The sequence below is a fragment of the Nicotiana attenuata genome, chromosome 3, assembly GCF_001879085.1.
Source record: "Nicotiana attenuata strain UT chromosome 3, NIATTr2, whole genome shotgun sequence".
NCBI classification, from domain to species: Eukaryota; Viridiplantae; Streptophyta; class Magnoliopsida; order Solanales; family Solanaceae; genus Nicotiana; species Nicotiana attenuata.
The window spans coordinates 64,590,416-64,603,943 of record NC_031991.1 but is presented as its reverse complement, the minus strand read 5'-3'; the positions used below and the strand labels follow the sequence as shown (position 1 = coordinate 64,603,943).

General features: G+C 41.2%; 1 protein-coding gene across 1 annotated transcript; it reads right to left on the bottom strand.

The window, feature by feature from the left end:
• On the bottom strand, positions 284–3,497 carry LOC109223944 (probable inactive receptor kinase At1g48480). The gene is made up of 2 exons (XM_019388447.1): positions 1,892–3,497; positions 284–1,182 (listed from the first exon to the last, which is right to left on the bottom strand). The coding sequence occupies exons 1-2, from the start codon at positions 3,294–3,296 to the stop codon at positions 572–574; spliced, it is 2,016 nt and encodes a 671-aa protein (XP_019243992.1). The 5' UTR covers positions 3,297–3,497; the 3' UTR covers positions 284–571.

Below are 13,528 nucleotides of genomic sequence, written 5' to 3'. Positions count from 1 at the left end.
AACAATAACATACCAGTATATTCTTACAAGCGAAATCTGGGAAGGATAGTAAATACGCAAACCTTACCTCTACCTCACGAAGTTAGAGAGGTTAGGATAGTGAATACGCAGACCTTACCTCTACCTCGTGGAGTTAGAGAGGTTATTTCTGAAGACCCGCTCAAGGACAAAATGAAAACACCAATAAAGCATGGCTACTTTACTAATTTCCTACTACAAACCAACAAACCTCCTAATGAAAATACAACAAATCTAGGTATTTAGTTCTCACTAAAGTTGGTTATAAAGCAAAAGTAAAAGTAAAGGCTGAAATTAATAATTACACCAACCATTATCCACCCAACAAGAATAAATGGTACAGAGAATAGACCCAAACAAAGGAAAATAAGAAGGGCTCTACTACAATGGAGATCTGGGAAAAAGGGGCATAAAATTGTTAACTTTAAATGAAAGAAGACGCCTCCCTAACCAACAGACAACAAGAAAAGTTTAATATGCTCAAATGGGGTTCTGTAAATTGGTGCTTCTTTAGTTCAAGTACTGCACATGTAATAAAGGACTAAGGACCACCTCATTCAGATTCATTGACAAGATCAGGTTGTTCTTGAGTAACACTCAAGCTTGAGCGACGAAGCTCTTCAATCCGCTCACATACCTCGGACATCGATGGTCTGTGGTCGGGATATTGAGCCGCACAATCTATTGCGAGCTGCAAGAGTTGCACCATCTCTTCCTCAACACTCTGGTACCTGAGGAGTTCGAGATCAAAAACTTCTGAAGTCCATTGCTCTCGGACGATGGACTGCACCCATCTTGGCAAGTCAACACCTTCCTCGTTCAGGATGGCATGAGTCGGTGCCTTCCCGGTAAGAAGCTCCAATAGCAATACCCCAAAGCTGTATACATCTGCCTTTTGGGAAACTCTGCGTGGGTCAGTTACCTCGGGAGCACGATATCCAGCAACTCGAGTGGGAGAAGTTGGAGGTCCAACCAGCTGAGCTAGGCCAAAATCTGAGACTCGTGCATCATATGATTTGGTGAGAAGAACATTGGATGATTTAATATTCCCATGGGAGACACTTGAACCTTGAGAGTGTAGGTATTCAATGCCCCGAGCAGTACCAAGGGCAATCGCTGACCTGACTTCCCAATTCAAAGGTGTCCTACCAGCTCCCTTGTTTCCTGGCATATAATAGAACTTGGCAGTGAGAAGAACGAACAAAATTGTACCAAACATCTTACGAGCTCTTTGCTCGCTTTAAAAAGTCTTCCGAGTATCATACGATACCATAGCAACACTTACAAATGCACTAGCAAATTTATTGAGAAATAAGAGGAGATAATCAAGTTAAATAGATTCCTTAGATTTAGAAACATTTAGTCCCTCGCAAAAATTATCTAGAAGGTGGGGCAAAAAGAAATTATAGATTTGATTAGTGCAAGATAAAGGATATTGTTGGTAAAGGTTCTTGATATGACAACCAAGAATGAAAGGAAAAAAATAGAGTTCTGCTTACGCAACATTTTCCTGCTAAAAAAGGAATACATTTTTTCCCAAAAATATTGAAATAGAAAACATTGAAATAGCCCTTGGGTGAAATGTAATAAAAGGCATCAGCCTCATAGAGTCACATAGAGCAAGCTATAAATATACACTAGACATTGCATGTAGCAGAGCAAGCAACAAATCAAACTAACCAATCCACTGACTAAAGCAAGCAAAATTTTTATGACAAGTACTAAAGCAAGAAAAGCAATAGAGAATGCACTCAGGTAATGGCATAGTTCCATAAAGAGATAAAGAAATTGGAAGAACTGTACTAATATTTGTGCCTACAACAATAAAAGGTTTTCAACTTTTTACAAGGAAAGAGTGTAGCTTTTGACTCACCATGAAGAAGTGCAGACAAGCTTCCCATTGGCATATAATCATAGACAAGAAGTTTCTCCTCCCTGCTGTAATAATAAGCTCTAAGTGGCACCAAATTCTCATGATTCATTGCTCCAACCGTATCGATTTTCTCCCTAAACTCCATCTCAGATATAGTCACATCCTTCAATCTTTTAACAGCTACAACTGTTCCCATCTCCAAAACCGCCTTATAAGCTGTTCCAAACGTCCCCTTCCCTAAAACCTCAGCAGAAGCTCTCAACAAATCCTCCAAATCAAACACTCTCGCACTGTTCCCGAAAAAGATTAGCTTTTTAACCACATTTCCACCACCACTCTCTCCTCCTTTTCCGGTAGCCGTCATTGCAGCAGCAGCAGCTGCTGCTACTGAATACCCATTGTTATTTACACCGCCATTTTCAGCATCCACATTAGACTTCTCCCCAGAAACTTCAGTTTCTTGAGGCTTATATGTACCCACATCAACAGACCTAGCATTGTTACCAGTCCTCTTTCTACACAACACAAACAAAATCAACAACAACAATAGGAACCCCACCACAGATCCAACAACAATTCCAGCAATTGCACCACCAGATAACTTCTTCTTCTTATTCCCATTCCCGTTCCCAATTTCAATCCCACCAGTAGCTATAGCTGGCTGGGTCCCACCATCTCTAGGGCAAATATCCAGTGGCTTCCCGCATAGTGAATTTCCAGCAAATGCATCAGCAGGCATTTTTTCAAGACTTTTTGGAATAGAACCATTTAAGCTATTAGCAGATACATTAAACTGCTCGAGTTTTGGAAGGTTTAACTCAGGAACAGAGCCAGAAAACTGGTTATTTTCAAGCAAAAGTGTCCTCAAACGGGTTAAATTATTAAACCCAGGTGGTATTTCACCAGAGAAATTGTTTTTTGCAAGATTTAACCTAACCAGTAAGTGGAGATTAAAAAGGGAATCAGGAACAGAACCAGTAAATGAGTTATCTTGAAGGTAAAGATTACGGAGCTCAACAAGTTGAGAAATATCAGAAGGGAGGGGGCCCGAGAGTTTGTTAAAACGGAGACTGATTGTACGGAGGCGCGTGAGGTTAGAAATGGTGTTCGTCGGAAGCTTACCGAAAAGTGACGACGCCGGTAACCGAAGAACGGTTACCCTGTCGTTCTCACATTGAACACCAGCCCAGTTGCAGGGAGTAGGGTTAGAAGTGTTCCACAATAAAGTACGGCCACCCACGGCGGCGCGTAACGCGAGTAAGGCGTTACGGTCGGAGTTCAGATCTGAAGAAGTAGTAATGGAGCAAAGAGTATGAAACAGAACAAAAAACAGCAGCATTGTTGACAAACTCGGGTGCTTAAACACGCGAGAAAAACCCAACATTGTGTTTGAAAAATTATACATTTTTCATGCCAGAAAATGAAGGGTTTTGAAAAAGGAGGAGAAATGAGACAAAGTTTGTTCAACAGAGAAATGGTGTGCAGTAGTCTAAGCGTTATTTTTTGTTGTTGGCTGATATATTAGAAAGGGGATGAAGTGACAGTGTTACACTGGTTTTTTTATTTATTATTTATTTTTAAGGTGGGCGAAGGTAGAAATATTAGAAATACAGGGTGTAAAATGGGAAATATTGAAAATAAAATAAAGAAGAAACAAACCCTAGCTGTTATTCAGATAATGGTCAACAGCAACGAGAGTTGATGGGTGTAATAAGTACATAAAGAAAGTGGACTGTTTTCTGCTGCTACTAATGAGTGAGGAGTCCAACGCTTTTTCTTTTCTTTTCTTTTTTTAATTTTCAGAATTTACTTTCCTTTTATTAATACAAAAATAATAACAACATATCTTATATAATCCCACAAGTAGAGTTTGAAAATAATATGTACGCAAATTTTATCCCTACCTTGGACAGATAGAGAGGTTATTTTCGACAGACCATCGGCTCATGCAAGCATAATCACATCAATAAAAAATATAAAATACATAGAAAAAAAGCAGTTACAGCAGTAAATTACTAACAAACCGGAGCAAAAGCAACATCAAAATAATAATAGAAATTCAAGAATAAAATAAAATAAGAGTAATACTAAAACTACTACACGAAAGGGAATTTGTTTTTCTTTGATTAATATAGGGGCTTTCCTTTTCATTTTTGGGGCAATCAGCTTTGCTATAGAATTTCTTGAGTGGATAAAAAGCTTTAGAGATTTACTTTGATTTTCTTTATGAAAAAAGCAGCGTCCTGCAACTTGGACTAACTGTTCTTTCAATTTCTTGAACTGGGGTTCTCTTTTCTTTTTTCTCCTTTTTAAAGGTTTTGTTGGCAATAGATTATTTTTACTTGTTATACATCGAAGAACAACAAATGTGAAAGGAAACAAATAAGAATGTCGTTCATGTGTTTTTTATCCGGGGTTTGTCCCATTAAAAATGAGATATAATAATTAATTTACAATTTATTCTTATAATATTAAAAAAATCTAGGTTATTTTGGTCTTTGGATAAGTTACCTCACGTTTAATCCAATAATGATATTACGCCTTAATTTTCAAATACTGTAACAACCCGATACGTCGTTTAGAGCAATTGCGTCCGGTCCGGCAGTTTTAGGTCACGAGCTGCTTCATATTATGTGTATTGACTTGCGTGCATGGTTGGATTCTTTTTTCGGATGAATCGGAGTCGAATTGGAAGAAGGAATCTGTTTGACTCAAAAGTTATCGAAACCTTTTGAACAAATCAATCAAAGATGAAGGGGTAAATCCTAGTTAAAGATAATTAACTCTAGATCCGAGACGAATAATATGAGTAGAAAAACATAGCCGAGTATAAATATTGGGCGTGATTATAGCCAGATTTAATAGCATAAAGATAAATGCATTAAGTAACATTAAGTGGCAATAAAATGTAAATAAAGGAAAAGATTCACCCGATTTTTAGTGAGCCGGATCTTCTTTCATTTGATAAAGATGAATGATAGACAAAATACAAGAACCATTGGACCCTTTTTGGATCTGATGAAGGTATGGGATCACAGATCCTCTCATCTCTTTGGAGAGGTGTGTTTACATATTTTTCTAGAAAGAGGGAGAGGGAGAGAGCCCGAGCCCCCTTTTTTGGGAAGTCCTCCCTTCCTATTTATAAGGGGTATTCCTAGAAAAACATTAAAATAAAAGGTACAATTAGAGGAAATATTCAGTAGAATATTCCTTTTTAGGATTCCAAAGCAGACTAGTTGTTTTATCACGACCTCGGCCCGTCCGACCTCGGCTTTATTGATGACGGTCCGACCTTGGCCTGTCCGACCTCGGTCTGTCCGACCTCGGCTTTATTGATGACGGTCCGACCTCGGTTTTATTGATGACGGTCCGACCTTGGCCTGTCCGACCTCAGTCTATCCGACCTCAGCCTGTCCGACCTTGGCCTGTTCGACCTCGACTTTATTGATGACGGTCCGACCTCGATTTTATTGATGACGGTCCGACCTTGGCCTGTCCGACCTCAGCCTGTCCGACCTTGGCATTATATCTTCGCGTGCCGAATTTCTCTGGTCTAATTTTGACCCATACAGAATCTAGTTTTGGAAGCTTAAGCGGTGAGAATTTGACCGGAATTTGACTTTTGAGCAAACGGCTCCGGAATGAGTTTTAGATGATGTCAGTAGCTTCGCATGGTGATTTTGGACTTAGGCGTGCGTTCGGATTTGGATTTGGAGGCCCGTAGGGTAATTTGAGGCATTTCGACGAAAGTTGGAAAAGTTGAAGATTTAAAAATGGAGAGGTTTGACCCATAGTTGACTTTTGTGTTATCGAGGTCGGAATGTGATTCCGAAAGTTGGAACAACCCTGTTATGTCATTTGGGACTTGCCTGCAAAACTTGGTGTCGTTTAGTTGATTTGATAGGGTTCGGACGTTTGGTTGCAATTCTAGAAGTTCTTGAAGTTTATAGTGATTTTCATGCGTTTTGGCATCCGATTCGTGGTTCTAGAGGTTATTTGATGTTCCGGTCGCGCGAGCGAGTTTGTGCTATGTGTTCAAACTTGTGTGGGCATATGGTTTGGAGTCCCGACGGCTCGGATGAGTTTCGAAAACGTTTCGGAGTGTTTGGAAGAAATTTCTGATTTTCTGTTGTCTGATCTCGCATTTGCGAGTAATGGGATGCGAAAACCATCTAGGCAAGGAAAGTTCGTAATTGCGAACATTTGGGCCCTTTTTGCGAAGGCCCCTTCTTTGCATTTACGAAGTATTTTATCGCAATTGCGATAACATCGGGGCAGCTCAGCTTCGCATTTGCGAAGGATCCTTCGCTTTTGCGAGTTCGCATTTGCGAACCCAGTGTCGCAAATGTGACATCTGCAGCCTGCTAAAAGCTGGGTATTTCGAGTTTTTGCTTTATTTTTTATATTGTGAACCCTAGAGTCGAGGTGAGGCGATTTTGTGAAGAGATTTTCATACCAAGTCATTGGGTAAGTATCTTTAATCAATTCCCAACTATATTTTGTGATTATATCTTAGATCTAACGTCAAATTCATGAGAATCAAAAGGGAAATTTTGGGGGAAATTGTAAAATCTTTCAAAAATGTAAAATGATGATTTGAAGGACCAAATGGTATCGGAATTTGATAATTTTTCTATGGGTGAATTCGTATCGGAATGGGTATTCGGTTTTTGTAAATTTTATCGGGTTCCGAGGTGCGGGCCCGGGGAGTTAACTTTTGTTGACTTTCTGCAAATTGTATAAGAATCATAACTTTGTTAATTGAAATTGTTTTCTCTTGCATTGTTTGATGTATTCAAGTCGTTTTTTGCTAGATTGAGCCGAGCGTTGATGAATTGGTAAAGGAAAAGCTAAATTGAGTATTGAATTGGCCGGATTGAGGTAAGTATCTTGCCTAACCTTGTGTGGGGGACTCCCTTTTAGGATTTGAGTCTTCTATGCTAATTGTAGTCCGTGCATGTGATCACGCCCAACTATGCCTTATAAAAGGGACTCTGCGGACGTTGCAAATATAACCCGAGTATTACGCCCAGGGTCGAATCCACAGAGAGTTAACATATCAACCACTATCTTCAGACCCACTAATTCTTCAGAACCAGCTTCCCAAATATTCAAATTCTCAGTTGAGTGTTCTTTAACAACTAGCTTGCAATTAACTAAATGGCTGTAACTAAATTAATAAGGTTGTAAACAATTATGGGACAAAGCTAAGGCAATGAATTCCCCTATTGATGGAATCCCTTCTGTTTATGCTCATACAAATTTACCAACACATCTCTATCAATCATGAACTCTAATCTTACCGTAAATCTCTCCCGAGTAATCACAGTAATTTTACTATTGCACTCTCCCGAGATACACTAGCTTATTTTATTTAGCACGATTCACTTTAGATTACACCCAAGGCTTCGTTATCCCTAATCCCAACTTTAAACCCACAATTATAGATTCCTCTAATAATCTAGGAGTGGTGTTGTTCAACAATACCCTAAATATGCACTCTTTTCCAAGTTATGCACACTAAATAGGCACAGCTAATTGAGGATCCTGTCAATTAACTACAACAAACACGAAGTTGAACAAATAGAGATTAAACTAGCAATTTGTATTCACATAAACAAGAAGTTCATCACCCAATAGGTTCCATCAACGCCTTAGACAAGGAATTTAGCTACTCATGGCTATGGGAAAATAAACTAAGATTGAATTCATCATAAAAATCAAAAGAAAAGAAGAAAGATGTTTAGAGTATTCTCTCACAATAGTTTTCCTTGCTAACAAACCTTAAAAATCAATACATGCCTCTCTTGGGCGAAGTCTAGTGTTTTAAATAGGTTTTAGGTCTAAAAATCCCGTATTTGACACTTTGGACCCCTGAACTTTCTGCGCCTGCCGCGGTTCTGCCGCGGTCGCGGTAGAACCGCGGCCAAACACCCTCGCGAATTCTCAATCTTCTGCAGCTGCTTCCCACCGCGGTTCTGCCGCGGTCGCGGTGGAACCGCGGTGGATCCAGTATTCTGAATCTTCGGCCTGTTTTGCATGGGTCACTTGGGAAATTTCACAGTTGGCCTCTTTTTCATCACTTTTAACTCCAAAACCGCTCCTTAGCCTTCCTTATACATATATCAGCTGCAAATCATGAAAAGCACTAATAAGAGCATTTTGTTATCACTTTTAGCATTAAAACTACACAAGAAGGTGATTATTTAAGGTGTGATTATAGTCAAATTCACCTATTATCAACACCCCACACTTAAACCTTTGCTCGTCTTCGAGCAAACTAAACCACACTTCTAGGCCTAACTGCTCAATGCATTGCCCCAATTTATGTCACACCTGCTATTATCAATGATCGACCCAAGCGGTGCACAATCATATCTCAAATGCAGACTCTCATGCCAAGACACACTTGTGCTCACTCTAATTACTCTACAGAAGTGAAGACTCACTTTTTCTTCCTGAGTCACATGCCCTCACATAAACAAAATTTGAGAGAAGTTCCACACACACATAAAATTCAACAACAAGGAACCATATATAGAAAGAATTCACTCACTCTCAGCAAAGAGCATTCACATGCCACACAGACACACCATAAGCTTGCCCCTAGTGTAAGACTCCACTAATCGAGCCATTCAGTCAAAGATCAAGAGGTCTTTATAGGTTGTAATGTAGGCTAAGGGACGGGTAGGATATATTTGGATATAGTGACTAACCTCCCTAAGCACTTTTAATACACACTTCCTTTTGTTTCACCTTCATGTTCAACCCAATCATTATTCCACATTTTGTTTCACTTGTGACCCCCACTTTTCTTTAGGTACAACTGGCTTCTTCTTCCTTTTTTTTTTTAGATTTATTGTACACTGCCAGCTCACCAACCAGAACCTTCATTCTTGATTCCCCCTTTTTTTTTCACTAACTCTCTCCCACCCCACACTTTGACTTTTGTATATTCTTTAGTGATTCAAGTGCTTCTAGGAGGTAAAGGTTCAAACAATTAGCTTATTCAAACACAGCTATTTAAATCATTACAGGGTTATCAAAGAACAGGTTTCAGGCTCAAAGGGTTTAACTATGGTAATATGCACAGGTGGTTCTCAATATAAAGGGTTGCACAAAGAAATGCCTCAATCTTCTCTAAAATTAAACGACTTCTCTTTCGCTTTGCAAACACACGGGCAAGTTCTAGGTATCATATGCAAGCATAAGATGCAAGTAACAACTCACACACACTTAGCATGTAACTCATTCCGAATCAGTTCATCAACACAGTCCTACGAGTGTTCAACCAGACAAGATGGTGCCAAATTAAGAGCTATATTATGAGTCTACAAACAGCCTAGATCACACTCTCTTAGTTCGTTTTCTTTTGCAAGTGTGCACATTTGGGGTTACATTCTGACCTTCACCCATCTAATCCTAAAACTATAAAAGAAAAATCTACCTAACCCGGTTCAAGAAAAACCCTTGGAAAAGAAACCGTGGTCAAAAGAAAAATCAAGGGGAGGTACTACACTACCTAAAGAAGAAAATAAAATTAAAAAAAAAAATCTACATGGACTACTTCCCTCAAGAGTAATGTCCACATAGTCCGTCATCAGGAAGAGTCCTCTACAAGTTTTTTTTTTTTTTTTTTTGTATATCTGACTTTGACCCTCAAGAGACCCGTCAACAAGTGTCCGTCGTTGGGCCAAGTCAGCTAATCCTAATATAACACACTCACATATGTACACCACATCTAATGCTACAACACAACAACAACTATATACATGTCAATACACAGTTAGAGCAAGTCTCCCACCCACACTTAAATTCATGGCATGTCCCCATGTCATATCAATAAAGTACAGAGCAGAAGGGTGAGAAGACTTCCTTGAGACTCAATCCGAGTCGGAGACGGTGCTGGGGTCTACATGGCAGCCCTCCCCAATGCGCGTAGCCAAGCCATAAACCGCTCTCAGATCTAGCCTGCCTCTGTGACATGGCGTCCATCCGTTTGTGTAGACCACCACCGAGGTGCGGAGATCCGCGACCTCTTCTCCAAGGAGCGCAGCATAGGCCGGGAGACTGTGAGCGTGATAGGTCTGCTCCAGAATGGGGGCGCCGAGAGGGCCCGGCACTGTCAACAGACCTCCTGGACGGTCAACAGGGACTGGATATCCTCCTCATCATCAACTCAATTGTAGCGGGTGCCCCTGCCCACTCTGATGCTAGAAGCTTTGAAACCTGCTTTGGGAGGCAAATCGCCATCAGCAGGGTTGGTAGGGGTGTTTCTCGTCAAGCACAATGTGGTCACCAAGGAAGGGAAAAGAATCCCTTTGTCACAGCGGGGCCCGTAAGACCATTTCATCTCCAATTAACCCGTGCCGCATCAAAATCCTTCCTGTCACAAAGCACCAAGTCAACAGTGCTCTATTGAAGTTCACGTCCGTGGTATTGCTAGAAGGCAGGAACCTGCTACAGATTAACAAAAGTCAAACCAAAACACTTGGCCAGGTGAGTGAAGGAGTTAGAGTTGAGGGTTATTTGGTCACGTATCCATATGGGCTGCCCCCTGTGCAAAAGTACATCCGTCATGACCTCTCATGTCACCCGGGCCTGTCATGGTAATAGTCGATGTCACTGGTGAACGGAGGCGCCGCAACACCCGGCGAATTGTTTGAATTAGAGCACTGACCACTCATACCCCGATTAATCACCTCCCTACCCAAATTCAAAGGGCAGTTGGCATAAAATTCACGAACCAGCATCTTGTTAACTGGTGCAGGGTCAGCAAATAGGAAACTCCATTTCCCGCCTCCGTAATCTCCTCATACATATCCACTTTTTCGGCTCGGAAGGCTGCCCGATCAATCGGGATTTCATGGATAAAAGTTTTGGTAGCCTTGGCGTTGAAGTCGTCCTCTGCCAGTTCTGATTGGAATCTGGACTCATCATACGCAGGTCGTTGGGATGTGCCTCCAGAGCGCCTGTGCCTTTTGGGAGCCATTGGACCTGCAATAATCAAACAAGCCATCAACATATGCCCTAGCTAGTGCCAATAAGATGGTTACTCAGACTTCACCACCCAATGACACCAAATATATCCCCCTTACTTCACTCATAACAACCCCCAAAATAGGTCCATAATTTGCTTACCACTTCCGGCATAATACACCCCAACTTATCCGTTCAATGTTAACCCATGACATACAACACCACCGTACTACAAATACCATCTACACAAATACCACCATACAACAAATACCACTCTACAACAAAATACCACCATACAACAAATACCACCATACAAACAATCAACTACACAACAAGAACATCAACTACAACATCCCAAAAAATATACAACTTAGTGCCACAATTTTCGGCCAACACATGACCCAATCCATACTACACCACAAAATCTAGTTTAGGCCTCCAAACCACCAAAAACAACTTCACAATTATTTAACAATGGAGACCCAATTAATTGGCACCAAACAATCTCATAAACATCAACTACAAACAATGGCAAACATAAAAGAAAGCAAAAAATTAAAAAAAAAATTCAAATTACTACACTAATCTAACTAGGGTTAAGTAAAACTACTAATTTAACAAATTACACTACTTAGAAGAGAAAGAAAAAAATAGAGAGAGAGAAGAATAACTTACTTGAGTTGAAGAGGGAAAGGAGTGGAGGTATGGTAATGGAGGTTTTTGGAAGAAGGGTGGGTGGGGGTGTTGAAGAAGAAGAAGAAGAAAGGAGAGTTTGTGAATAGAGAGAGAAAGAAAGAAGGGGATGAGGGAAGGTCGGAAATAATAGAGGGGAAATAGGAAGGGGGTTTGTGTAAAAAGAAAAAAAAAGAAAAAGAAAAAAAAATAAAAGAAAACGTACTTACCTGGCCGCTTCTGCATCTGCCGCGGTCGCGGTAGAACCGCGAGCAATGAGATTCCGCGAGGCCTTTTGACCGCGGTTTCACCGCGGTCGAGGCCCCTCTCTGATTCTAACGCCAGTTTTTTTTGAATAGATTACAAAGGTTACAATTACAACAATGTCATGGTTGCCTCCCACGTAGCGCCTGATTAACGTCGCGGCACGACTCATGTGAGCGAAATTAAGGTTCGCTCGACCCCTGGGGTTCATTCAAATGCAGCTCGATCATCTCCTTAGGCTTGTTCATGCCCACATACAATTTCAACCGATGACCATTGACTCTAAATGTTATGAGAGTTCTTCAGTAGAAACTTCCACAGCTCCGGAAGGAAACACCTCAACCACGCGAAAATGGCCTAGACCACCTTGACTTTAGTTACCCGGGAATAACGCAGTCTTGAGTTATAAAGCAGTACCCTGTCCCCAGGTTTTAAATTTCGTTCAATGATGTTCTGATCGTGAAGCCTCTTCATCTCTCTTTATATAAGCCTTGTGCTTTCAAAAGCAAGATACGGAACTCCTCTAGCTCTGTAATTCAGTGATTCTCTACGTGCCAGCAGCTTCCAAGTCTAAATTCAGCTGTTTCAGTGCCCACCACGCTTTATGTTCAAGTTCTACAGGTAAAGTGACAGGCTTTCCCAAACACCAACTTATATGGTACATACCAAATTGGTGTCTTGAATGCTGTCCTGTAGGCCCATGGCATTCATCCAGCTTCCTTGACCAGTCAGTTCTCGTAGCATTTACAGTTTTTGTCAATACGCTCTTGATCTCTCTGTTGGACACCTCAACCTGTCCACTGGTCTGTGGGTGGTACGGAGTGGCCACCTTGTGCGCACATCATATTTAGCAGCAACTTCTCGAAGCCCGGTTGCAGAAATGAGTGCCTCCATCGCTAATAATTGCACGCGGTGTCCCAAAGCGGGTGAATATGTTCTTCTTTTAGAAACCCGACTACCCCTTAGCATCATTGGTGGGTAATGCGGCAGCTTCCACCCACTTGGACACGTAATCTACAGCAACAAGAATCTATTTATTGCCATAGAGCTGACGAAGGGACCCATGAAATCTATCCCCCAAACATCAAAACACTTCCACTTCTTGAACTAGGTTCATGGGCATCTCGTGACGCCGGGAAATGTTCCCGGTGCGTTGACATTCATTACAGCTCTTGACCCATAAGTGAGTATCCTTGAACACCGTGGCCAGAAAAATCTTGGCCTCTAGCAACTTAGCTGCCGTCCTGATTCCTCCGAAGTGACCGCCATACGCCGAAGCGTGACAAGCCTGCAAGACAGAGGATTGTTCGAACTCGGGGACGCATCTCCGGATCATGTTATCAAGGCATATTCTAAACAAGTAGGGCTCATCCCAGTAATACCATTGCTTTCGCGAAAGAATCTCTTCCTCTGGACCGATGACAGGTCTGAGGAACAATACCACTGCCAGGGTAATTAGCATAGTCTGCATACCAAGGCGCTTCCCTGTGAGTGGTAACGAGCAGCTGCTCATCTGGAAAATTTTCCAGAATTTCCTCCACTTCCACTACATTTTCAGCTCCTTCAAGTCGTGATAGGTGATCAGCGACTTGATTTTCAGTACCCTTGCAGTCACGAATTTCAAGATCGAACTATTGCAGTAGCAACACCCAACGAATCAGGCGTGGCTTAGAAGTCCTTCTTTTCTATTAAGTATTCTAAGAGCTGCATGGTCAGATATAC